Genomic DNA, 23,738 nt, shown 5'->3' with positions numbered 1-23,738 from the left:
GAGAGACACTTCTCAGGCGGTCCAAGGCAGTTTGCAGCACAGCTGGACAGTTTTTGCAGGATGGAGCTGAACCACCAGGCCTCTGCCTTCAACACAAAGAGCATTAATCACCTCTGGCAGCCCAGTGTGCACACACTGAGTGGTCTTATTGGTGAAGATTTCTCTCTCTTTCCAATCAAGCAGCAGTTGAATCAAACTCAAACTGTCTTCTTCACGCTCACTGAAAGACAAAACACCTGCATGATGTGATGAACAAGGGATCATGTGCACTAGAAATAGTTAGACAGACACATTAAACCTGTTAAGCTGTTTTGCATTTCATCTAGAAAACATAGCATGAATACCTTCTGCAACAATACATTATGCAAATTTCCTCAGTGACAAGTTAATCTGTTCACATATTTATCCCTATTTAAATCACTCATGAAATGCTCTGAAGCTCTGATATACAAATGAAACTGAGACACCTACATCATCCTTTTCACAACATCAGAGTTTGCATATTCATGATGTCCTTTTTTGGTAACTTGCCAATGCAATCGTCTTCACTTTCGAACATAACAACTAGTGAAATATTCCTCTAATCATCATTAGAGGAATAATTCAGTGTGCACAGCAGGAAATCAAAGAGCGCCGGTAAAGACCATCTAAGGAAGATAGATCAGGATTAAAATCCATTCAGACCAGCAGGAGATGTAGAGGAGGCTGTAAAGTCACAAGCCACCTTCTGGTAATTGTTAAATAAAGATCAGTGACATTTTCAGGCCAGTATAAGAGTTTACAAGGTCAATAAAAGGCCCCAGCAGAACAGGAAGTCACAGTGAAATTACATCAGGATGACAAATAAATATTATTTTTATATTTGCGATAGATTTCTTGTGCGTCACTGGTCATTTACCGCATGGGAAAACAGACCATAAACAATCTGACACAAAGTCTGATTTCTCTGTCTCACTGAGAAAGTAGAAGATTTTTATTGATCTAAAACACTGTCGCGTTTCACTACCAGTCATCAGTGGTGAGACTGTGGGACAGATAATCTCTATCATATGCCCCCCCGGTGCCCGGTGAACAAAAGCCAAAGGTGAGGAGCAGATAAAAACAGATGTGTGTTATCTATATTTGTCAGTGTAGATGCAGTCGAGAAGTAAGGAGGTGACAGGCCTCTAAACAAACTGATCAGACTTTAGCAGGTGAAGGAAATGTAGCCATGGAAATGCATTTATATGCTTTGATTTCACTGCTGCAGCACTGTACGGCAGGAATCAGATCTAGAGTTGAGGTGTTAGCAGTTTGGCTGATTCAGACTGCGTTGTGGTTTTATAGGGTGCCTGCTGTTACATCAAAACATACCAATAACACAAAGAAAGGCTGGAATAACACCTGGACTAAAACTGGCCCCAAAAGCTCCACCGCGTGCAAAGTTTAGGATCATTTGATTTCTTGCAACCCTGCAATACTAAAATACAAAATCAACTGAAGTTTAAATGACAAAGGCCCATCAATGCTATGTCATTAACCAATCATGTAGGATGCTCCTGGGCAGGGGCGCCGTTTCAAGCCTTTAATTAGAGTTATGTAAAGCTTTTGATGGGATAGTAAGGGCCTAGAGATGTGGTGACAACAGCTGCGCAGAGGGGGCCCAATTAGATTTTTTTGTCATGGGGCCCAAAATTCCTGGTGGCGCCCCTGCTCCTGGGCCCCAAAAACTAGTTTTATATTGTGCAAATGACGTGCATAGTCTATAGTAATCTGGTTATGTATGCCTGAAGGTGGAGAATACACAAAGAGACGGTGGCGGGCCTGTGAGTGGGGGCCGACAGCTCAGTTTTTGAGAGTCAACTATAGATGGGACTTTACTGAATATTGATAGGTGAGGTGTATAAACAAGACATGTAGCAGCTTGTGTATCAAAATGTATTGGAGCAGTCAAGCAATACTGGCGGGAAACGCAACAAAGACAGGAAGTGAAGTTACAGGGAGGAGGAGACGGGAGAATTACAAAATAAAACAGGAAACACTAAGCCTTAAACCCAACACTATGCCAGATTTATCAATGAGGTTTGAGTGTTTTCTATCAATGTTACCAAAGTGAATGTAGATCTGACTTCAAATCACAAAGAAATTAATTAAAACGGGCAACATATCAACAAAGCAGGCTGATATTCATCATCATGTGCTTTATTAAACAGATGAAAGTGTATTTTAAATGTTGTTTATACAGACGTTTGACCAGCAGAGGGCAGTAACACCGTCTCCATCCGGCCTGCTGTGACCTGAAGAAGAAGGAGACGTCATATAGTTACGTAGTCACAGAGCGACGGTCGATGTAACACGAGGATGTGTTACTCTACGTTAAAGTATTAGGAAGTATTTCAGCGAGTATTTTGTAAAGTAAAGTACTCAGACTCAGTGATCTAGCCGGACAGACCGAGGCGAATCAGACATGGCTGACTTTCCTTCGCTGGGTCTGTCAGACTGGCTGGTTAAACAGTGCAAACAGCTGGGCATCAACAAACCCACGCCTGTGCAGGAGAACTGCATGCCGGCGATACTGCAAGGTAAGACAGCCTCTGTCAAGGTAAGACAGCCTCTGTCCGAGCTGCAGGACACAGACAGACTGTGTCTTCTTCACTGCCTCTGAACCAGCTGTCCTCACATGTAATGCAGAGTCTGTTAAAGCTGGCAGTGATGGTAAACCTCTGGAGGAGGTTACTCCACATTAACAAACCTTATGGTTTTATGCAGTGTGCCGCACATTATATAAAGTATCATTATAACAGGCGACTACCCTCTTATCAACGATTCAGAGGTCTGGAAATAGACACCTGTTCCCCCTCAGATTACACATTCGTGTCCATGAACTTAAAAATGTCTCTAGATGAGAATATGTTAGGTTTGTTTGTATATGAGCAAAGATACAATGTTTTATTTGAGCTTCGATGAGACACTCTATGAGGAAAGTGTCGTAATACGAGTTTCGGGTTTATTTGTCATGTCAATACAATGAAATGTGTTGGATGAGAGGAGCCGGTCAGCTCAGCATTAAGAGCACTGACTGTGGAACAGCACCTCACATGAAGGATGAAAATAAGATAAAGAAGTAAAATACAAAAGAGAAAAAAATTTAAAAAAAGAATAGAAAATACAAAATAAAATAGAATGAGACATATATAAGTGTTTGATATGTATATACAAGTATTTAAAAGTGTCATGGTATAAGTAGATATAAATAAAGGCCTACAATATAAATAGGATATATTACAATACTTAAAAAGATAGATAGATTGATAGATTAACCTATACTACAGTAAACAAATGTTAATGTTAACTTATGAGCTGGACTAGCATTTGAATAAATAAAACCTGTGCAAAGAAGTTAAATATATGTGGAGAAATGAAACCTGAGCTAAGATCTTTACAAGTAGAAAACTATAAAAAAGTAAAAATAGAATAACGTTGATAGCATGAGTAAAGTTACGCATACAGTGTTGTTGAAAGTTGATTTAAACAGAGTAAAGTGTTTTACAGTATTGCACTTCTTTGTGGTGACTGGAGAGCGGGTGGATGAAGGTGTTGTGTGTTTTCCCTCACAGGTCGGGACTGTATGGGCTGTGCTAAGACAGGAAGTGGGAAGACGGCAGCGTTTGTGCTGCCAGTGCTGCAGAAACTGTCAGAGGACCCGTACGGCATCTTCTGCTTGGTGCTCACTCCAACCAGGTCAGTCAGAGAGCAAGCTGGAAGACACATTTATGGAAAACAAAATCCATAATACAAACATGTTTATGGATCTTTATCATAATTACGAGTCACGTCAGTTTGTGTCATTCCCAGATATTCCTCCACCAGACAGAGTGTGGAGTGTGTTCAGACTAAATGTTGTAGTAACGGACGAGCTGTCAGTCCTTCTAAATAAAAGTATTCAAACAGAACAGTCTTAATGTTAAAGTTCTTAGCATGTCAGATTCACACAGCCAAAATATGTCAAATAAATCTGCTTCTCTTAAATCTATAAAGCATGTTATTGATACTTCCTGTCCCATATTCCCAACTGATGATGCTGTACCTGTGATGTCATGTAGGGAGCTGGCCTATCAGATCGCAGAGCAGTTTCGAGTCCTGGGGAAGCCTCTGGGTCTGAAAGACTGCATCATTGTCGGTGGAATGGGTAATTACATACATCACTGCAGGCAGCTTTGCTTCATGTTCATTCAGCAGCAAACACAAACTGTAAAACCATAATCGCTCAGGTTCCAGTGATAGGTCAGATTGAATTGACTGTATGTGAATGGTCTGATGTAGCCACAGAGTCTGTTGCAGTTTTAATGTGCTGGTCTGCAGAAACTCAGGTGAAACCACTGCTGCCACTTGCAGCTAAATTCACCTCTTCTTTCTGACATTGTCACTTTTGTGTTGCTGACAGACATGGTAAGCCAGGCCCTGGAGCTGTCCAACCAACCACATGTGGTCGTAGCGACGCCGGGACGGCTGGCTGATCACATCCGCAGCTCCAACACCTTCAGCATGAGTAAGATCCAGTTTCTGGTGAGTACAGGAAGGACCACAAACTGAAGATTTCAACGCCTTGTGTTTGCTGTAGATCTCATCAGTTGTCATTTTAATTCTTAATGTTGAAAGTGAAAGAATACTTGGACCTACAGGCTAATACAGTTTGTGATTTCGTCTTTGTGTGTTTGTCAGATTATGGATGAGGCGGACCGGCTGCTGGAGCAGGGTTGCACTGACTTCACCAAAGACCTGGAGACCATCATGGGGATTTTACCGGCTAAGCGGCAGACGCTGCTGTTTAGCGCCACACTCACGGACACCCTACAGGAGTTGAAGAACATTGCCATGAACCAACCTTTCTTTTGGGAGAGCAAGTCAGAGTGAGTAACCTTCTGCTGTTTACAGGAACATTTATCAATTTCACAGTCATGGAGAAAAGACAATATAGGTGTGCTTTTAAACTGTGTGCAGGGGAGTCAGTGTGTTTGTAGGTATTGATCTACTTCTTAAGAGACCACTGAAGATTTAATGCCTCCTTTCAGCTGCATTCTGTAGAAGAAATCTGGCATATTATTAATAAAGCTAGAAGATCCATTTGTCTGTCATCTGATCGGAGTTGCATCTCTCCCACAAATGCCTTCGGATGTAAGGGAGTCGTGCAAACAATGGGAGCAGAAATGTGAAGTGTAGTTGAATGAGCGTTCTGCTGGAGCGCTCAGACCATTTGTAGATACAAACTCATGCAGGTGTGATTAACAAAGGCTGTGATGTGGACCAGAAAATGTAACACAAGTGACAGCAGACTTAATGTGGGTGCAGAATTTAAAGTATCATTTCTATGGTCATTACACTTCATCTCCAAATATATGGCGTCTACTGAGCTGTTGCACTACAGTGAATGTAGTCATTCGTTCCTTGTTTTCATCTTGATTTGCCTTCATGCGTTTACATCTGTTAGAAGAGATCACATGTTGTGAAGCTATGATGTAGGCATAATTCAGCTGAACTTAATTTTCATTGAGCTGAACATGACGTCAGCACACAGGATTTGGGGATTTTAGATGCTCGCTGAGCAGATTTGCTCTTGTTCTCTGCGGCCGAATAAGAAGGTGTTCTGATTTGATCATCACAGAAACAGAAATAATGTTTAAATCCTTCTTATGCAAACGTCTTGTGAATCTATAGGGAAAAGTGAAATATCACATTATTGCGGTTAACAGGACACGAACGGTGGAGGAGCTGGACCAGAGATACATCCTCACTCCAGAGAAGGTGAAGGACGCTTACCTGGTCCACCTGATCCAGACGTTTACTGACGAGCATGACGACTGGTCTATCATCATCTTCACTAACACATGCAAGTAAGAAGACCGGAAGTAATTAAAATGCCATTACATGTCCATACAGTCTTAAGGATCCTAGTGACTGTACTGTAATGCAGGGTTTCTGAAGGAAACCTTGTAGTTTATGATAAACTAAAGAATTTTTGAGATTTTGTTTTGGTGAATTGGATTGTGATCTGAACAAAAATGAATAGAAATTTAGTTTGTAAAGTGAAAACATTTGTTTTTGTCTTTGAACTTGGGTGTGATCAGTAGCCAAGGATCTCTGTTGACGTAAGTTTTATTGTTATTGTTAATTTGCTGTGGTTCAACTCTTTCTCAGGAACTGCCAAATTCTCACCATGATGCTGCGTGAATTTAACTTTCCAACCATCTCTCTGCACTCCATGATGAAACAGGTGAGGCTAACTTACAAGCTTTATTTTGCAGCTTTGACTTCATTTGACTTCATCACTGTGACACTGAACAATGGTACATCAGCTCTTCAGTAACAGGCTTGCTGAAGGACGTTTTTCTGTGGTTATGATGTTGGGGGGAATGACAGCTGAAGAATTGTCTATCAAACAGTTTTAATGGTCAGTTAAGTTTGCACATACAAAGACAATGCTTCGTGTGAGAGAGAGGGAGAGAGAGGTGAGAACGTGGTGACATGTCCCTTATCACCAGTCCTCAGAGCTCCTCGATGAGCTCGTGTTGGATGTGGAAATCATATTCGGTTCATTAGAGGGACAAAGGCAGAAAGGTACAGTGAGCACAGAGCCTTTGTTATATTATAGAATCGTCTGTGTAAAGGATTTGAGAGGATTAAACCACATGAATGGGTCTGCAGACTGAACGGCTGCTCTTTATCTTCTCCAGAAACAACGATTTGCAAACCTCGCCAAGTTCAAGGCCAGCGTCTTCAAAATCCTGATTGCAACAGATGTGGCTGCCAGGTAAGGAGCTCCGCAGAGCCGCTGCATGTCTCCTGAATGATGGTGGTCTTTCACACCTTTTTAAAAAAAAGTTTAATTAGTATTTAACAAAATTATCTGTCAGTTCTTACTAAAGTTTCCAACTGAGAGGTTTAACACAGACGGCTGTAGACAGACTGATATCCTTTATGTTTTTTCACAGAGGTTTGGATATTCCAACTGTCCAGGTCGTCATCAACCACAACACCCCTGGCCTTCCCAAGATCTACATTCACAGAGTCGGACGAACTGCAAGAGCAGGTAACCTTTATCAATGTGTATCAACGTGTCCCACATCAATGGCTTGGATCACTGCACGTCTAAACTTAATGCAGCTCATGATGATGTTTTCTTCCTCTGCAGGGAGGAACGGCGTGTCCATCACTCTGGTGACACAGTACGACATCCACCTGGTCCACTCCATCGAGGAGCAGATTCGTAAGTTACAAAGACTGAATTAAGAGGTGGCACATAGGAAAACAACTTTTGTCTTCAGAGCTAAAACTATGTTCTAACCTGCCAAGTAGCTCCTCTAATGTACATTTCAATACTCTGTATTTAGCTTTTATTACAACAGTGAAAAGTCAAAACATCAATCGATAAAGTCCAGCACCAGATAAGAACACAACTGCCTTTAGCTCCAAGAACTCTCGGTCTATCTCCAGTGCGTGCAAAAGTGTGGTATAACGCCACAAACTTGTCTGCCGTGTTTCTGCAGAGACGAAGCTGAAGGAATATCCTGTGGTGGAGAAAGACGTCCTGAAGATCCTCACCCAGGTCAACGTGACCAGACGGGAGTGTGAAATAGTACGGATGCCTCTTTTTCTTCTTCTTCATTTGTACCTGTGCATTTAGTGCGTGAATTGAGACTTCCTGGTGTAGGGTATCCTATTCATGATAGACTTACCTGGAAAAACATTCAGTTCTTCAGTCATGGCTGTTCATATTTTTCAGACTGGACACCATTTGCAATTCGTCACACTAAAATGACTTCCATTGTTTTGATGGTAAATTCTTTTCTACGTTGTAGAAACTGGAGTCGACAGACTTTGATGAGAAAAAGGAGATCAACAAGAGGAAACAGCTGATCTTGGAGGGGAAGGTATGTTTTTTCCAAACAATTGATTTAATGCATTTCCAAGAGCAGAACCAATATGTAGCCGTGTCTTGTTAAGGTTTGTGGAGAAAATGGGGTGTTACACCCTGACAAGTTAATACATTTAAATTATTTGCTAGCATAAGCCAACCTAGTGTTTAAGTCTACATAACACAAAACTCAACATCTGGTAAATTAATGACTGATCCACAGGGGAAAAATGAAGTTCTTTCAATTAAATTTCTCCATAAACCTTATTTTTTTGTAAGCTCAACATAAATTAAATGAGGCCTCTGTCTATTTCCACAACGATTAGTATGAAAATACAAAAAATATATTTGAGTTATATTTTTGATGCCAATGTGAGCATGAAGTTTTTAGTTTGTCACAAGTTCCAGACGTCACTGAGATGTGACATGCATTTGGGAACCAGCTCTAGTGATTGACAATGGCCTGTTGCCTTTCAGGATCCAGATCTGGAGGCTAAGAGGAAGGCTGAGCTGGAGAAGATCAGGAGCCAGAAGAAGAAGTTCAAACAGAGAATCCAGGAGGACATTCAGAGACAGAAACACGGACAGCTGAAAAAGAAACTGAGGAAGAGGAAACAGTTGAAAAAGAAAAAGGCGGCACAGGCAACAGTGTGAAAACTGCTGTGACCCATGTGTGTGTATATACTACAAGTTTTATTACTGTACAATATTTAATATTTTCACATCTGTGAGCATCTACAAAGAATGTGCTGAATTTCATACCATAAAAACAATTGCTCAAGTTGACAGCCTTTATTGATTCAGTTTAACAAGAGAACCACCATGTTGTGATGACACTTCACTGCAAATAAGACTCATCGTTTCAAATAGGTATTTACATCACACTGAGCTCTCTAGTCCGTTTACTTAAACTCTGCCTGCTGACGTAGAGAATCAAAAGGTTTGGATGCAAATGTTTTAACAACTAATCTACAACTGAATCACTTCTTCAATGATCACTGCACATGTCGAAATTCATTGTGGCTCAGAAGATGGAAAAACACCAAAGCAATACAATAATATTACGGCAGCGGGTTCTTAAAGCTATAACATGTTAGGATTTCAGTGGAACGGGTTGATGTGTGAAACTAATTCATCGCACAAATGAAAGATTCGCACAATGTCAAGAAAACAGAACTATTTCTAAGTCAAACATGGCAACGTCTACTCACAACATGATTGTCACATGACTGCTGAAAGGAGAAGCAGGTGAGAAACAACAGTGAAGTACATTCTTAATGTGCTCAAAAAGCGTCTTTCCTGGAAGAGTAAAAAAAAAAAGAATCCCCAGGCAGTTTGAGGAGACGATACAAAACTAATGGAGGAAACGGCGTCTGCCTCATTCCTGTTGTCAGCAAGTTGCTACAAAAACAGATTTTTAGGTAAAACTACACAAAATGGCTAAATAACACCCAATGGAACAAAAACATGACGCACAAAGCAGCGAATCATCTGACAAAAGCAAAGTTTGGGTCAACTCAAGGTTCAGGTTCACACAGTTCTCCAGGAAGAGGGTTCGGGGTCCACGTAAATCTCAAGAGGAACTCTGCATGGAATATATAATGTAGGCGAAACAGCTTTGCACAACTCAAAAGTCCACAGAAGGAAAAAGAAAAAATCTACCAGCCTTTGTTTTGCTCCAGAGAAGGAAGGTGGCTTTTTTCATCCGCCCCATCCTTTGAGAAACAACCCAGCTGCTAAACTCACTGACCTCATCATCACCTGCCTGATTTTATTTTATTTTTTAAAAATAATAAAAGCAACAAGTCCTTTTTCTGTGGGTTTCTTGAGCCCTCTGTTGTCTGGAAGGTGTCTTTATGCTGGTAGTTTGATTTTTAACTACATTCATGCTTGTGCTGCAGCTGTTTATCTGAAGGTGATTGGTTATAGGCACTGATTCACGTTTCTCATTCATTTCCCTGCCATCATCTGATCAGCACTGATCGCCTTCCCACTGTGTTTATCTGGGGTTTGGTGAATATGGATACACAGGAGCTAAAGATCTTTCAGATTGCTTTGATTTTTAAATCATAGGTTTGAGTTTAGACATTTGTGACCATCTTTAATCCCTAATTATCTTTAGATTTAAGTGGCTTGGCAATATGGCCATGAGCATGGCTATATTGCTTGTCATGTGAACGTTACTCACAAAGTCAAGATGCTGTGTGTAATGACAGAGTTTACAACTTCATCTAATGTGTGGTCATCTATTGGGACTGAACAGTCCTTACACCACACATTTCCCTCAAATATTTTAACCCTGGCAATGACCTGTACCGGTTTTTCAAAATGTGGAAACTCTTCTATCCTTCTCTCCCTCAGCCACCTTCCTTTTCTACTCCTTACCTGTGGTGAATTGATTGCCACAACCGCCTCTAAGCCTCGACTACTATCATCCTTCTTCCCCCCCCTCTTGTTTGGTTTCTTTCACCTCAAGCAGGGATTTGTGTGATGAGTGTGGACAGTCCACAATCCCCTGAGGAATCAATCGATGCAAAGCATTCAAGCATTTGCCAATCTAAGCGTACACAGAGTGTTTTAAAAAAGACATCTGGTCATGAAGCACAGTGGGACATCAACAATCCTTGCTTTCAAAAGATTAAAATAAGGAAAAGCCTTCACTGAAACATCAAATGACATTGAGTTGAGTATTCAATGCTGGTCACGTCTGATAGTTTCAATGACTTTTTTTGCAATTTTGTGCTCTGTGATAAGAAAGGTACTTCAGAGAAGAAAAAACTGTCCCATGATGATCGCGATATCGGTGGGATTCGCGCGTCATGCCTTGAAAAAACAGTCTGAAATCCCTGTGCCACTCCACCACTGACGTGTGGTCGAAACCACCCCCATTAAAGACCTTGTGAGTGAGCCAGTGGCTCTCAAGGCAAATGAAAGGTATTTCAATTCAAGGCTCTTTAATCTCAGACTCAAGCACAGAAACCATGTTTTTAGTTCCTCTCCGAGAGGGTGTGTCGACTGCTGCTGCTTCCTTCAGAGGCTGCCGAGGCTTTTGGGCCCAATGGAAGATCGTTGGTGCCGCTCTCCTCCCATTATAAGCCAAATTTAAAAAAAGATACAGGTTGGACAACCAACCGACTTTTAGCGTGGGGATTTTGTATTGCCTGTTCATTGGCTTTCTGTAATCATGCCCCCTGCAAGTTTGAGAACAAGTTCTTCAAATTCAGCTGGAAAGCTCCAATTCCCATGAAGATGAGATCACTTTCCTTCCGTTCCTGGAGGCTGTGGGTTGAAGGGGTTGGCTGGATTGTTTTGTTGGGAGTTGAGCCTCGTTTGGATTCCCATGAGACCGGTAAGATCTCCCTTCTGCTTCCCTCAGCAGCTCGACCACACGCTGCCATTTTCTTGACTTCCCTCCTTCACTTTGCACGGACATCGGTCCCTGCCTCTCGCTCGTTCACTCGGCCTCTCTTGCCATCTCCCTGCCCGTCTGTTCGTGCTCTCTTCTTCTTCTACCCTCTTATTTCTCTCGCTGGTCATTGGTTTGGTTTCGCTATCCCGTCGCTTTCACTCGGTGGTGCTTCGGTTGTAGCAGAGGAAAACAGGTATCCATTTTATGTTTTTATTATTTCCCAGATTAAAAAGCTGATGAACTAAGCTCAGCTCAAGCCTAGCTCCCTTCTTCAAGTGACCTGCAAGACACAAAACATGTTTTTAACCTTTTGAAGACAACATGAACGAACATTTTTTGACTCAAAAGGAGAACGATACTGCGTTTATAACAGGTCAGATGCAGCTAACTGCCTCCCTGCTAAATGTTTTTGAATCTCAGAATCACTAGGAGTGAGATATGCAAGACAGTGACACCAATAACCACGTGGTAAGCAAGCACACTCATCTAATAAGTGAATTCTTCAGAGCTTGAGAAGACTGAACAACATACTCAAACTTTATATAAGGTTATACAGCAACTATTTGATTATATTTATACTTAGAGGCCCTACACACAGTCAGTTAAAAAAAAAAAGACAGGGCACTCCTTCCCAAGCCTCATTTGATGTACTTCTGTACTTACACTCTAGTACTGTGACAGTCCAGTTACCCCACCATGCTGGTATGCACGTTCGCCCTGGTAAGTCGAGTCCTGGGACAAAGCCACATCGATTTGGGACTTGAACTCGTCGCCCAGGTAGCTGTCCTGAAAAAAAGAAGGACAGAGACATCATTAGAGACATTTTCAGCCTTCATCAGTGAGCTTTATGCAAGAACTTTTTATATTATTTTTACTGGATTTACTTTAAATAAAGTTACTAACTGCGAATAGTGCAAATAAAACTATATCAATCAATATCAAATCATATTCAAAGTGACCTATAAAAGAGGTTGCAAAGTACACTATTAGTAAAACAAATAGTACTTAAATAAGTAACATAAAAAAAATAATAATAATTTAATTAATAATAACTAAAAATAATTGAACTTCATAGGTTTATTCTTATCAATATTAAGTGACAGTGTTACCTGGGACAGTTCCGGTTGGGAGAGGCCAGGTTGGCTCATCTGAGAAGGCTGGCTCATGGAGATGTAGCCCTGTGTCAGTGGCCCCTGGGAGAAGGACTGGGAGGCCCCATCCTGGCTGGCCTGACTGTTTGGTCCATTACCCTGACTGGCACCCTGGTTTCCTCCACGGACCCTCTGTCGCCCGCCACGCCCAGGCTTACCCTTCATAGCTCCACGCCCTTGATGAAGAAGAAGGAGGACCAGGGTCAAAACAAACATGGTGACCAACCATCGTTCTAAGGTGTTATTTACACTAGATTACCACAGTAAGTGAAGTCTGGGATATACATTTAGTGGACTATCAGTGCTGTACTGTACCTGCAGCAGGGCCGTTGGTCTGACCCAGGTAACTGGGGGGGGGCATTGGTGGCATCACCAGGTTGAAGGGTATGGGAATATTCATGGCGGCCATGTGACCAGGCCCCGCTCCAATCATCCCAATCTGGTCGTGAGTTTGAAAGTACATGTTGGACGGACGTCCAGCTGAAAGAAAGCACAGAACAAGACTCATGTCAGTTTTATATGAAGAAAAGTAGATCAAGCCTAGTTTTACTAGACTGTAATGCAGCCTTGTTGCTGGTAACAATGGTTTGTCATAGGTTGTCATCTTGAGTCATACCATGAAACACTAAATAAACTGTATATTAAATAAATACCAGCGTTGCTGCGATCGTAGGCAGAGCCAGGGATGAGGGCTTCACGGGCATCGTACATCGCAGTGCTCATAAAACGTCCCCCCTGGAAAACACATGACAATCATCACCGGTCTAAGAAAATGTCTTGAAGTATGTCTTCAAATTACCTCACACATTTAGACTAATACTGTGGCTGAATAAGGGATGTGTAAAGCAGGTGTAGAGTTTGTTATCCCTCCAGCGCATGATGGGTGCATGAACAGTGTGCTTTGTTCTACTCACAGGGTTGATGGTGTTGACCAGTTTGCGGGGCTTGCTGAACTGCATGAGACTCTCCCTCAGGTTATTGAGAGGTCCCTCCACAAGGACTTTCTGCTCCTTGTAGTTGTTCAGCAGGTTGTTCCAGAGCGGCTGCTTGGAGAGCGCCTTGGGGTTCCCCACGATGATCACACCATACCTTCATTCACAACACACACACACACACACACACACACACACACACACACACACAAGACTGCTGCTCAGAGATTTGTGTAGATACACACCTACATACAATTAATAGTTGCCATGTCTAATCTTAATTGTCAAATATGAGTGAATACTACGCAAGTTCATATTGCAACAAGTCACCATAATACATTAAAAAGCTGTCTAGTTGTTAGCTGTATTCGATTTGCTTCCACTATGATGTCTGAACAGTTCTGAGGTTTTTACTTGGCTCGGGTCAACGCCACGTTGAGACGGCGTGGGTCATTCAGAAAGCCGATGCCCTGGTGCTCATTGGCACGAACACAAGACAGGATGATGAAATCCTTCTCTCTGCCTTGGAAGGCGTCCACGCTGGCAATTTCCACTTGCTATAATGGGACAGAACAAGAGGATGAGGTGGTGATTATAGAAAATGGTCCAACATCACAGAATAACCTCACTAATGAAGTTTAGAATCAATTCAACTCGACTATTCTGAATCTGAATTATTTTAAAAGTACATCTGAGTACATCGGTAAGTTACCTGATAGAGTTTGGTGTGCAGGGAGCCGCTGAACTGCATGTACTGCACCAAATAGGAGCGCTGTCCCTCATACGGGGTGATGATGCCAATCTGGTCAGGTTTGGCTCCAGCCTTCAGCAGCCTTGTGGTAATTTTCTCTACGTTGGCAGCCTCAGTCCTTGAAAACATCAGCAAAACTTAAATACTGTTGTGCTCAGTACTGGAAAATTACATCTTAAGGGAGTAGAAATCATGTTTATGGTGCCACAATTTTGCACACACCCTCAAGCTCTTTGAAAAAAACAACAATGACTTGTTTGATGCTTACGTAATTTTTGCTGCACTTTAAGCTGAAGAATAAAACTAATAAATAATAACTGCACCAGTTAGTTTAACTTTGCTTCTCTGGTAAAAATCTCCAGTTATCAATGAGGTCCATTCATGAAAATGTACTTATTTTGAAGAAACTGTGATTTTGATCGTGATTAAAGGAAATCCCCTTTCAGTTATCTGGATTGACATTTAACCTTTCAACCATTTCAGCCTACTATATTGGTGTTGATGTGAAGGCTGTCAGAGAGCACCCCCTAATGAGAACTCAGTGAACTGCAAGTAAAACATAAGGCTAAAGTCCTGCAAGAAAATGTGCAAGGTTACCTGTTAAGGTACGATGTTCCAGAGCTGGCAATCTCCTCCTGACCCTGAGTCACGTAGAAAAACATGGGCTTGTCTGGCTGAGGCCACTGGAAGTCAAAGCCTTTCTTGATGCGGTCGGCTGGGGAGAACGACATTTCATTTTATTTTTTCATTTAGTTTGCAGATCTTTTTATCTTCTGATGTACCACAGCGAAAGTCAATTTAGCCCTCCGTCAAACCAGATAATGAACAGCTGAATCTTGACAAACCTGCAGTGACGCCATTCTGCAGGGAGCCCTCATAGAAGATGTTGGAGGGGAAGGCACTGAGAGCCGGGTGCATGCGGTACTGGACCTGCAGGCGGATTGGCCGGATCCCCAGAACCACCAAGCGTTCAAACAGGGACTGGGACAGACCTGCTTTGGCTGCCTTCTTACACATCACCACAGGACCCAACTGGCAGTGATCACCCACCAGAATGAGCTGGGAGGAGGAAGATAAGAAGAGTTTATGTTAGTGTGAAAACAACAAGTTACAACAACATGTAACAAGTTTCTGTTCCTGGGTTTAGTGCAACACTATTTTACTATCTGCTGCATCTATTGAGTTGTAAGGGTGGTGATTTGTTCTTATTTAGCTGTGTGGGTGTATGTCTACCTGCTTAGCTCCCAGCACCACAGGGACCATACACTCTGGCTCAGTGGCCTGGGTGCTCTCGTCAATCAGGATGGAGCGGAACTGCATCTTGGCCAGACGAGGATCACCAGCCCCAACGCAGGTACAACAGATAACATCAGCATTCTGGACAAAGAGAGGGAGCCGGGATACAGTGGTGAAATTTATGGAGGTCTTCTATGATTATCATGACAAGTTATTATCCTGTCAAGCAGTTACTAACGCAGATCTGTACTTTTTTTAAACACACAAAGTCAAGATGAACAACAAGCTTGGCTTGTTGGCTAGTCATAATACTTAGAACAGAATAATTAGGTCATGAGTTGGTATAAACTACTTGTTGCACTTGTGGAGCCTGTGGCCGGCCCCTTTGTAAGCTGACAACACCCAGCTTTGGCAACAGGAAATAATGTACTCTGAAAACACAGGAGTAACAACCTTGAGCTATTTTTGTTTTACACTCTGAAGCTCCTCCTCACCATGAGCAGCTCCCTCTCAGCAGTGCGTTTCAAAGCCCTGTAGCGCTTCTCATCAGCAGATGACAGCTCGCCAGTCTCATCCTTCAGCTGCTGCAGTTTCTGAAGCTCTGGCATGCTAAAGAGAGAACGACACATTGGGGTGACTACAGAGAACACGGTAAACACTGCTGTGCTAATCTGTGATCTAAGACAGGTCCTAAAAAAAACTCTTTGCTCTGTCCGCTTTTGGAACTACTATTCACAAAGCCCGACGACTTTGTGTGTGTAAACAGGAAGGATAATATTGCCATGAAGTCAGTTAAATAGCTCCTGGCTAAAACTTGAGCTCCATTATTTGTTTACATTTTGCCAACTATTCATTGGGAAAAGTTTATAGAGTTACATATTAGCAGTTCCTGATAACCTAAAATGATTATCAGGCAGGCTGAGGGTTTTTCTATGACCTGAGGATGTTTATTAACGGGAAGTGTAAATTACACTGAAATAAAACTAAAAACGTGTGTGTGTGTGTGTGTGTGTGTGTCACATTCAACTCAACTTTTTCTCGTCAGTTCAAACTTCAAATCTAAACATCTGAATTAGCAGCCACCTGATATTAGAATAAATTTGCTTCTGTCTGAAAGATTTCAGATTCTTGATTGTAGAATACCCCAGTCAAAGGGAATTGTTGTCCTTCGTTTTACAGGATTTGGTTTCACTTGTTAGCATAGACATCTGCTATGCCTGACCTTAGGTTTCATTTTCCTATGTACCTGTCTTTTCAGATGTCAATTAGACAAACATATACTGTAAAAGTACCAGGAATCATGACAAGAGTATGAGTAAGAGAACTTTGTGAAATTTGAGAGACAGAAGAGGAAGAATATAGAGATGTAAAAAATTATAAAACAATAAAGTGCCAAGCAGCCGGTGTGTGTGTGTGTGTGTTTATGTACAAAGCAGCAATCAAGTATCAAAAACATCCAGAGTCCAGAGTCAACTTCGCTACTTTCCACTAACCTGTCCATGTTGCTGATCTGGTTATGCAGAGCCAGGAAGGACACTGGTGACTCGATGGCCTCGCGGCTCTTGGCACACAGCCTGACGACCTTCAGTCCAGTCTTGTCAATCTTCTCAGTCAACTGGTCCACAGCAATGTTACTGGGAGCACACACCAGGACTGGTCTGCAAATGTACACACAAACACACAGTTATGAAAAACCCTGCTGGAATAACAATTTTTAACAACGCTACAAGTTTCTTTAAGTTTGTAAATATAAAATCTTTGTGTCTTACCCATTGCCTTGTCTAGACAGGTGATAGACAATGGTAGCAGAAGTGACAGTTTTCCCAGTGCCAGGAGGACCCTGGATCAGACTGAGAGGCCTCTGCAGCACCGTCTTCACAGCATACACCTAGACAAGAAACAACCAAAAAAACAAGCCCAAAACTGTTACAGACATTAAGACACAAAAACCTTTTGTAAAACCAAAAACATGTTTTGCTTGCCAAAATAAAGGCTGAGCTATACTGAAAACCTGATGAATATGATACATCACAGTAATTGAGACAACTCAGCTCGTAATTTTTCTTGCACGGACACTCATGTCTTGAAGACATAAGAAGAAAATAAATGACTAATCAATAACAGGGATCAGTGTGAGGTCTGACCTGTGAGTGATTGAGGTCGGGCAGGCCTTGGGCAGTGAAGCGCTTTGGCAGCTGGCACTTGATGGTAACATCCTCGACTTCGTGGCCCAGCAGTTTGTGGTAAATATAGCCAGAGACGGAGGTTTCATCCACCGCAAATGTCTTCAGGGCACTCTGCATCCTGCAGAAACACAGACATTTACATCATCAATGAACCTCCTCTATTACTAGATTTACACAGAATTACACCCTGTAAACAATACACATTTTGTTGCACTGTGGAGGAAAATGTAATGTTTCCATCACACCAGAGTCATTTAGGAGAATAAAATTCCAGCCTACCTGTCAAAGGAAGTGGACTTCCACACAAAGTCCACCTGGAAGTTGTGGGGGATTTCCACAGGTGCTCCCACACTGCTCCTCAACTCAATGGCAATTTCATCCCCGTAGTCTTTAAACACAGACTGTTAAGGAAATCCAGCATTATCCTGAAATGTTTTCTAGTAGGTGGGGGTGGGCGGAACTATATTAGCTAACCTTTATAATTAAGACTACACTGCCATCCTGGATTACTGCCCGTGTGAGCCAGACTTAGAGACACCGTAATGCAATGCATGATACATATACTAGTGCAAACAGTGTAAAGGATACTGTCAGGGACTTTGATGACATGGCCGATTCCTTTCCACAGCGGAGCCAGGTCTCCCTTGTACCGCAAGCAGATCTCGTCACCTTGCATCAGCCGCATATCTGAGATTGATAAAGGGAAACAAGTTAGAAACCATTCTGTCTTATAAAATGACCCTCAAGTAAACTAAAGGAGGATGGGCTATGGTCATGAACCGAATGATACAGTACCGTGCAGGCACAACATGGCACAAAACCCCACTACAAAAAACAAGAGGCAAAAACAAAACCAAGCACTCATGCCACCAAAAGATGCAGGGTTGGGGTAGGTTGCGTGCAATTCTGTGGACTGAAGGGAGATGGGGAGGGGTCCTATCTGCACCACAGAACCACTGGGAGGAAGTCAAACTCAGAGAATTACCACCTGAATCCGTCTTGGGCAGTGTGAAATAGGCAATCCGCTTTTTATTCAGCCCCAGGTCCCACCTGACTGTTATATTGTCTTGGGTCTGCAAAAGGGAAATGAAAAAAAATAAATACACATAAATATAAAAAACAACTAATATTATAGAGGTTGAGGTATGAGACATCGACATGGCATTTAAAAACAAATAACAAAACAGAGCTTAAGTGAGGTGCCCTGCATCAAAAACACATCTCTCTCTATATGTGGTCCGGATCACATTGGCAGGAGAGGAAAAGCAACATGGTGTCCAGTGTGATCACTGTATAAGAATAAATCCTCAATGTACATACAAAACTAAGTGAAATTTTTATGTCACCTTAAAACTGCTTTACATTTAAACAACCATGGACATTTAAAGAAGAAAAACACCAGCCTCTGAGTCAAAGTCAAAGTTTCCTCCTTAGAAGTGAAGTTCAGGTACCTGGGACTCCTTAAGCTTCTTGTCGTAGTCGGCCTCCAGTTTGACCAAAGGGCCAAAGATGTTTTGGTACTGGTAGGCGTCCTCATATCGCAGCAGCACATGCTGGGGCTCCTCGTCCACTCCCGGTTTCTCCAGGTCTTCCAAGGTGGCGCTGGGGTTGTCCTGGGAGGAAACAAAGTCAAAACATCTATTAATACAATATATAACAGACATCCTATCACAAATGTATTCCACAGAAACTGCACTGAAAATTTGTTTTGGTGGATTCAAATCTTGTCAGCAGCTATCACTTACAAACCTTTAGCCTGTGCATGCTGCTTGAAGTTTACAACCTTTCCGTCACAACATTGCTCTGAACATGTAAAAAAAGAACAAGACTACCAGCCTGTCAGCTTCGTACCTTCCAGAGCTCCTCCAACTTGTTGATCTGCTGGGCGGTGATCTGACGGGCCCGAAGCTGCTCCTGCTCTGATGGGATCTTCACCAGCCAGGACAGAAAGCAGCGGTCCTGGATCAGTGGTTGCCACTGCGAGCTGTCCCAGTTGATGTCCTTCAGGCTACTCTGACTGGCACAGGGCTGCCTGCAAGAATATACAAGATTCAAAGAGACAGAAATTTTGCTTGTTTTTTTTTTCCTTTCTAACAACTGCAGAGGATGTAAAAATGGCACTTCTCTTCCTGCCTTAGGGCTAGGTGTAAGGGTTAAACCATCTGCCAGAACAGGAAGCACTAGTTAAAAGATAATTTTTTGTTTTGTTAACTTCAACTGGCATTTTAGTGACTCTGTATCAGTTTTCTGAGCCTCAGGGTGTCTATCAACTCATCTGGCGTAAAAGTTGAAACATGAACAACTGATGAAACCTGAATAAACTTTGTGATAAACTTCCTGTTTGAAAGCAATCATTTGAATACTTAGCTTTCAGTTACGCTCCATAGTAGCTTAGAAGCGCGAGCATGCAGAGTTCCTATGCTGTAAAATTGACATGCTTGGCAGAACATATTGTTGTATTGTATAATTTGTGGGCACTGGTCTGCCCGTGTTCAAAGCCATCGCCCAACCAGAGCTTACCTGCAGAGTAGCACCACCACAGAATCGGCCTTGGCCGGGATGAAGCCCAGGAGGAAGACGTTGCGACAGCCACAGTTGTAACACTCCAGCACCGTCTCGCCCAGTGGCCCATCTTTATGCAGTGTCACCTCTTTGCATTTGGCTCTCACCAGGTGGTTAACAATGTGACTGGAAGTCAGAGAGCGGGAGTCGATGAGTGAGAAAATAATCAGAAACATTTTGATCAACAACTCGGCCCTGGTATCACTGCTGTGGAAATCTATTGATAGTTTAGGTTAATAGAGACCACTTTAAAGTCTCAACTAAAATAACAGACATAAATAGGTAGATGGATCTATGGGTTTATCACCGATAAAAAGCTGACAGGACATAAACTTGTACCCACACCATTTACAACCAATGCAACTCCAGTGAAAATGCATCTATAGACCCTATATCATAAAGATATCTCTTTGCACATATTCAGCATCATCTGTGTGCCAAAGATCTGGCTGATTGTGTTGTGGGTGATAACTGAATGTTTGATGACGACTGCATTTCAAAAATATCAAACCGGCATTTGTTATAGTGTAAGGTAATATGGGGAAGATGAGTATGCTACACACCTGCCAGATGTGTTGCCACGTCCATTACAGAACCACTTCTTGCTGGTATTGCAGTACACCACACACGCTGGATCGTGGATACCACAGTAGCTGAAAAACAACGATGTATCAAAATGGCAAGTCAAGTAATGCAGTATTAAGTCAGAGTACTGCACGACTACGGGACCTTTTGTTGGCTGAAGTAGAGAGGAAGTACACACATGAAAATAAGTGTCACAGGGATTATCATATTGCGTCTAAAAGATAATGTGTTTTTGACTTATTCAAACTGAGATTTCATGGGATTGTGTTCAAGTAAGACTCTTATACACTTGCATTTCTGAAAGTCAACAGTTTGTCAGAACCTTTGTTTGTCCGGCAGTGTTTAAGTTTTGGATATTCACACAACTTACAGTTAGAATAAAATGATACTAAAGTAATATCACTGTACCCTTCTATTCCTAAAGACAATACTTTGACATCACAAACATATTAATAACTTCTTTATCATCTTCACACGCAGTCATTAATCATTTCCCACATGAGTCATCTGTAAGTTAACTTGAATAGAAATGTTCAACTCTCAATAGTGATATGTGTACTCAAACTCTGATAACACACTGCTCTGTTGGGAAAAGTTGTATATATACACATGTAAATATATGTAAATAACTCTTATTAATACAGTCTTGTGTAATAATCCAAAAAAAACAAACAGTGTTCTGCTGCACTCATGTCCTCGGTGGTCTACAGTAAAGTGACATCCTGACACCGCGTACCTGCACGCGTGTGAAGGCAGGTCTTTGGTGTAGTATGTGTCCTCTTCATCCTCCTCAAAGTTCAGCTCGGCCAACAGCTGGCTGGCTTTGGCCACCGAGTCCTCCACGCCGCCGTTGTGAAGACCTTCATCGGGACCGTTCACCTGCAGCACAACACGAGCTTTACTAAAACAACCCGAATGCTAACGATTAGCGGCTAGCGGCTAGCGGCGCACACAGCGCGGAAAAGCGCGTTAATTACACGTTGACAGACTGTCAGCGCCCCTCACTCTCATCTGTGGGCTTTAAAATGACATCCGTTAGCCTGGTTTGCTCCGAACAGTTCAAAACAAACGCAGACGTAACGACACTTTTAATTAATGGGCTCGCTAGCTAAAGCAGTGAGCTAACTGAAACGGCTAGCTAACATGAAGCTACATCCAATAATAGCGGGCTAGCAGCGGCGCTAACGGCTAACTGCCGCTAACGTCCGTGCGCCGCGCTGCGTCGAGCCTCCCTGTAACAACGAGAAGCTGCACACCTGGTTGTCCAGCTGGCTCTGGGTCTGGCCTTGAGTTTGCGTCTGGCTGGGAAGGGTAAAATCGGTGAAGTCGTACTCGGAGCCCTGGGTGTCCGCTCCGAGCAACTCCGCTTCCTCGGTGTCCAGGAAGGTGAGGGTCTGAGAGCTCGGCCCGTACGCCTCCACACTCATCTCGGCTCTCAACTTTCGCTTTACCGAGCGGTTTCCGGTACTCGTCTGCAAAAATGTACACAATCCGCACGGTGTTTGTTTATCGCTAACTAGTCCGTAGGCCGACGCTGGGGGGTCTGTATTCGAACCCAAACAAAAAAGAAATATAACCGATCAGAACCTCGAAAGCTCCAGCAGGTCCAACAAACAGCGACGGTGACGAACTTCCATGCGCCGCTCGACGTGTGACGTTCACGGTGTGGGCTGTGGAGCAGAGGCGGACCAATGAGAGAGCGCTCACTCTGAGCTTGTTTCCGGGTATCAACCAACACAGAAGCGTGGACCTCTGCAGGGGAAATGTGGAAACCCTGTGAACACTGACAGACAACTGTTACCCACCTCACTGAAAACACACATTTACACGTAGTGCATCAAAATGTTTTTATCGCCATAATAAAATGGTCTGCAGTTTATTAGCTTACTTTCTAAGATTGACTTCAAACTTTGTTTTTAGTCAAGTTTATTGTCAGCGCTGCCACATGTACAGGACATACAGAGAATTGAAATAGTGTTTCCCTCATATCCCTGGTGCAAACGACAATATACATGAAATACAAAATAAGTTAATAGATATCTAAGAAAAATATGCCAATCTAACAGATATAAACAGTATAAATATGGCAAAAATAGCAGTATAAACAGTACATTTTACATTTTATCTTTGGTGTTTTTTAAAAAAAATGATCCATGTTTTATTTCTCTGTTATTCCCTGCGCCTTCCTGTTACTGTCCTACAATACTAAGATAACATAAGATAGACCTTAATGATCTCACACTGGGGAAATTCACTTGTCACAGCAGCTCGTATACACAAGGTGGATAACAAATATATAGAAAAAAAAGTCATGCTGGTGTTAGAGCCTGACAGCTGTTGGAATGAAGGACCTGTGATAGCGCTGTTGCTGAAGCAGTTGTTTAAGGCCCTCACAGTCTCTTGCAGCGGGTGAGAAGAGTTTAATGACATCATTTTTAGTGAGCCAGATCAAACACACCTCCCATCACTGTTGATATTACCCACAGTCTCATGCTTCCTCCTAGTGGGCAGTCCAGGACAGAGCTGTCTGCCTGTCCCTCTCTGTGCACCCTCCTCCTCCTCCTCCTCCTCAGTAGATGACTGCATAGAATAATGCAGATGCCACCACAGTATGATAGAAAATTTTTAACACAGTCCTGCTCACTCCAAAGGACCTCAGTCTTCTCCGCACGTAAAGACGACTTACACCCTTTTGTACAGGATTTCTGTATTGTCCAACTAGTCCAGTTTGTTGTTAAGGTGAACACACAGGCAGTTGTATTCTCCGATCCCATGCCTCATCTCAAATCCCTGGATGTTCACCAGTGTGATCTGAGGTCTCTTCCCCCTGAAGTCAGTCACCATCTCCTTTGTCTTGCTGGCATTGATGTTAAGGTGGTTGAGATCGCAGCAGTGGATTAGGTCCGTGATGACCCCCCTGTACTCCTTCTCATACAGATGCCTGGCTGGCTGTATCATCAGAGAACTTCTGGAGGTGACAGCTGTCAGAGTTGTGTCTGAAGTCTGATGTGTATAGGGTGAAGAGAACTGTCAAA

At 42.6% G+C, this 23,738-nt stretch overlaps 2 protein-coding genes across 2 annotated transcripts; one reads left to right on the top strand and one right to left on the bottom strand.

Annotated features, from left to right (window-relative positions):
- The first annotated feature begins 2,291 nt into the window (after window positions 1–2,291).
- On the top strand, window positions 2,292–9,228 carry ddx49 (DEAD (Asp-Glu-Ala-Asp) box polypeptide 49). Its single transcript, XM_019268606.2, has 13 exons — window positions 2,292–2,561; window positions 3,597–3,720; window positions 4,083–4,168; window positions 4,424–4,545; window positions 4,702–4,889; window positions 5,730–5,870; window positions 6,175–6,250; window positions 6,711–6,787; window positions 6,969–7,066; window positions 7,169–7,243; window positions 7,524–7,612; window positions 7,836–7,907; window positions 8,369–9,228. Exons 1-13 carry the CDS (start codon window positions 2,447–2,449, stop codon window positions 8,543–8,545), a joined length of 1,440 nt encoding a protein of 479 aa, XP_019124151.2. The 5' UTR covers window positions 2,292–2,446; the 3' UTR covers window positions 8,546–9,228.
- On the bottom strand, window positions 8,669–22,406 carry LOC104930911 (regulator of nonsense transcripts 1). The gene is made up of 24 exons (XM_027290310.1): window positions 21,960–22,406; window positions 21,440–21,582; window positions 20,682–20,771; window positions 20,077–20,244; window positions 19,408–19,588; window positions 19,008–19,169; window positions 18,542–18,629; window positions 18,145–18,243; window positions 17,836–17,944; window positions 17,515–17,674; window positions 17,140–17,258; window positions 16,864–17,028; window positions 15,865–15,979; window positions 15,368–15,511; window positions 14,980–15,193; window positions 14,732–14,849; window positions 14,096–14,252; window positions 13,798–13,940; window positions 13,366–13,540; window positions 13,105–13,186; window positions 12,767–12,931; window positions 12,410–12,627; window positions 11,964–12,086; window positions 8,669–11,580 (listed from the first exon to the last, which is right to left on the bottom strand). The coding sequence occupies exons 1-23, from the start codon at window positions 22,128–22,130 to the stop codon at window positions 11,967–11,969; spliced, it is 3,306 nt and encodes a 1,101-aa protein (XP_027146111.1). The 5' UTR covers window positions 22,131–22,406; the 3' UTR covers window positions 8,669–11,580; window positions 11,964–11,966.
- Window positions 22,407–23,738: the final 1,332 nt, after the last annotated feature.

The sequence above is a fragment of the Larimichthys crocea genome, chromosome XVII, assembly GCF_000972845.2.
Source record: "Larimichthys crocea isolate SSNF chromosome XVII, L_crocea_2.0, whole genome shotgun sequence".
In the NCBI taxonomy this organism is placed as follows: domain Eukaryota; kingdom Metazoa; phylum Chordata; class Actinopteri; family Sciaenidae; genus Larimichthys; species Larimichthys crocea.
Note: the sequence above shows the minus strand (reverse complement) of the source record. Positions and strands in the feature narration are given on the sequence as shown.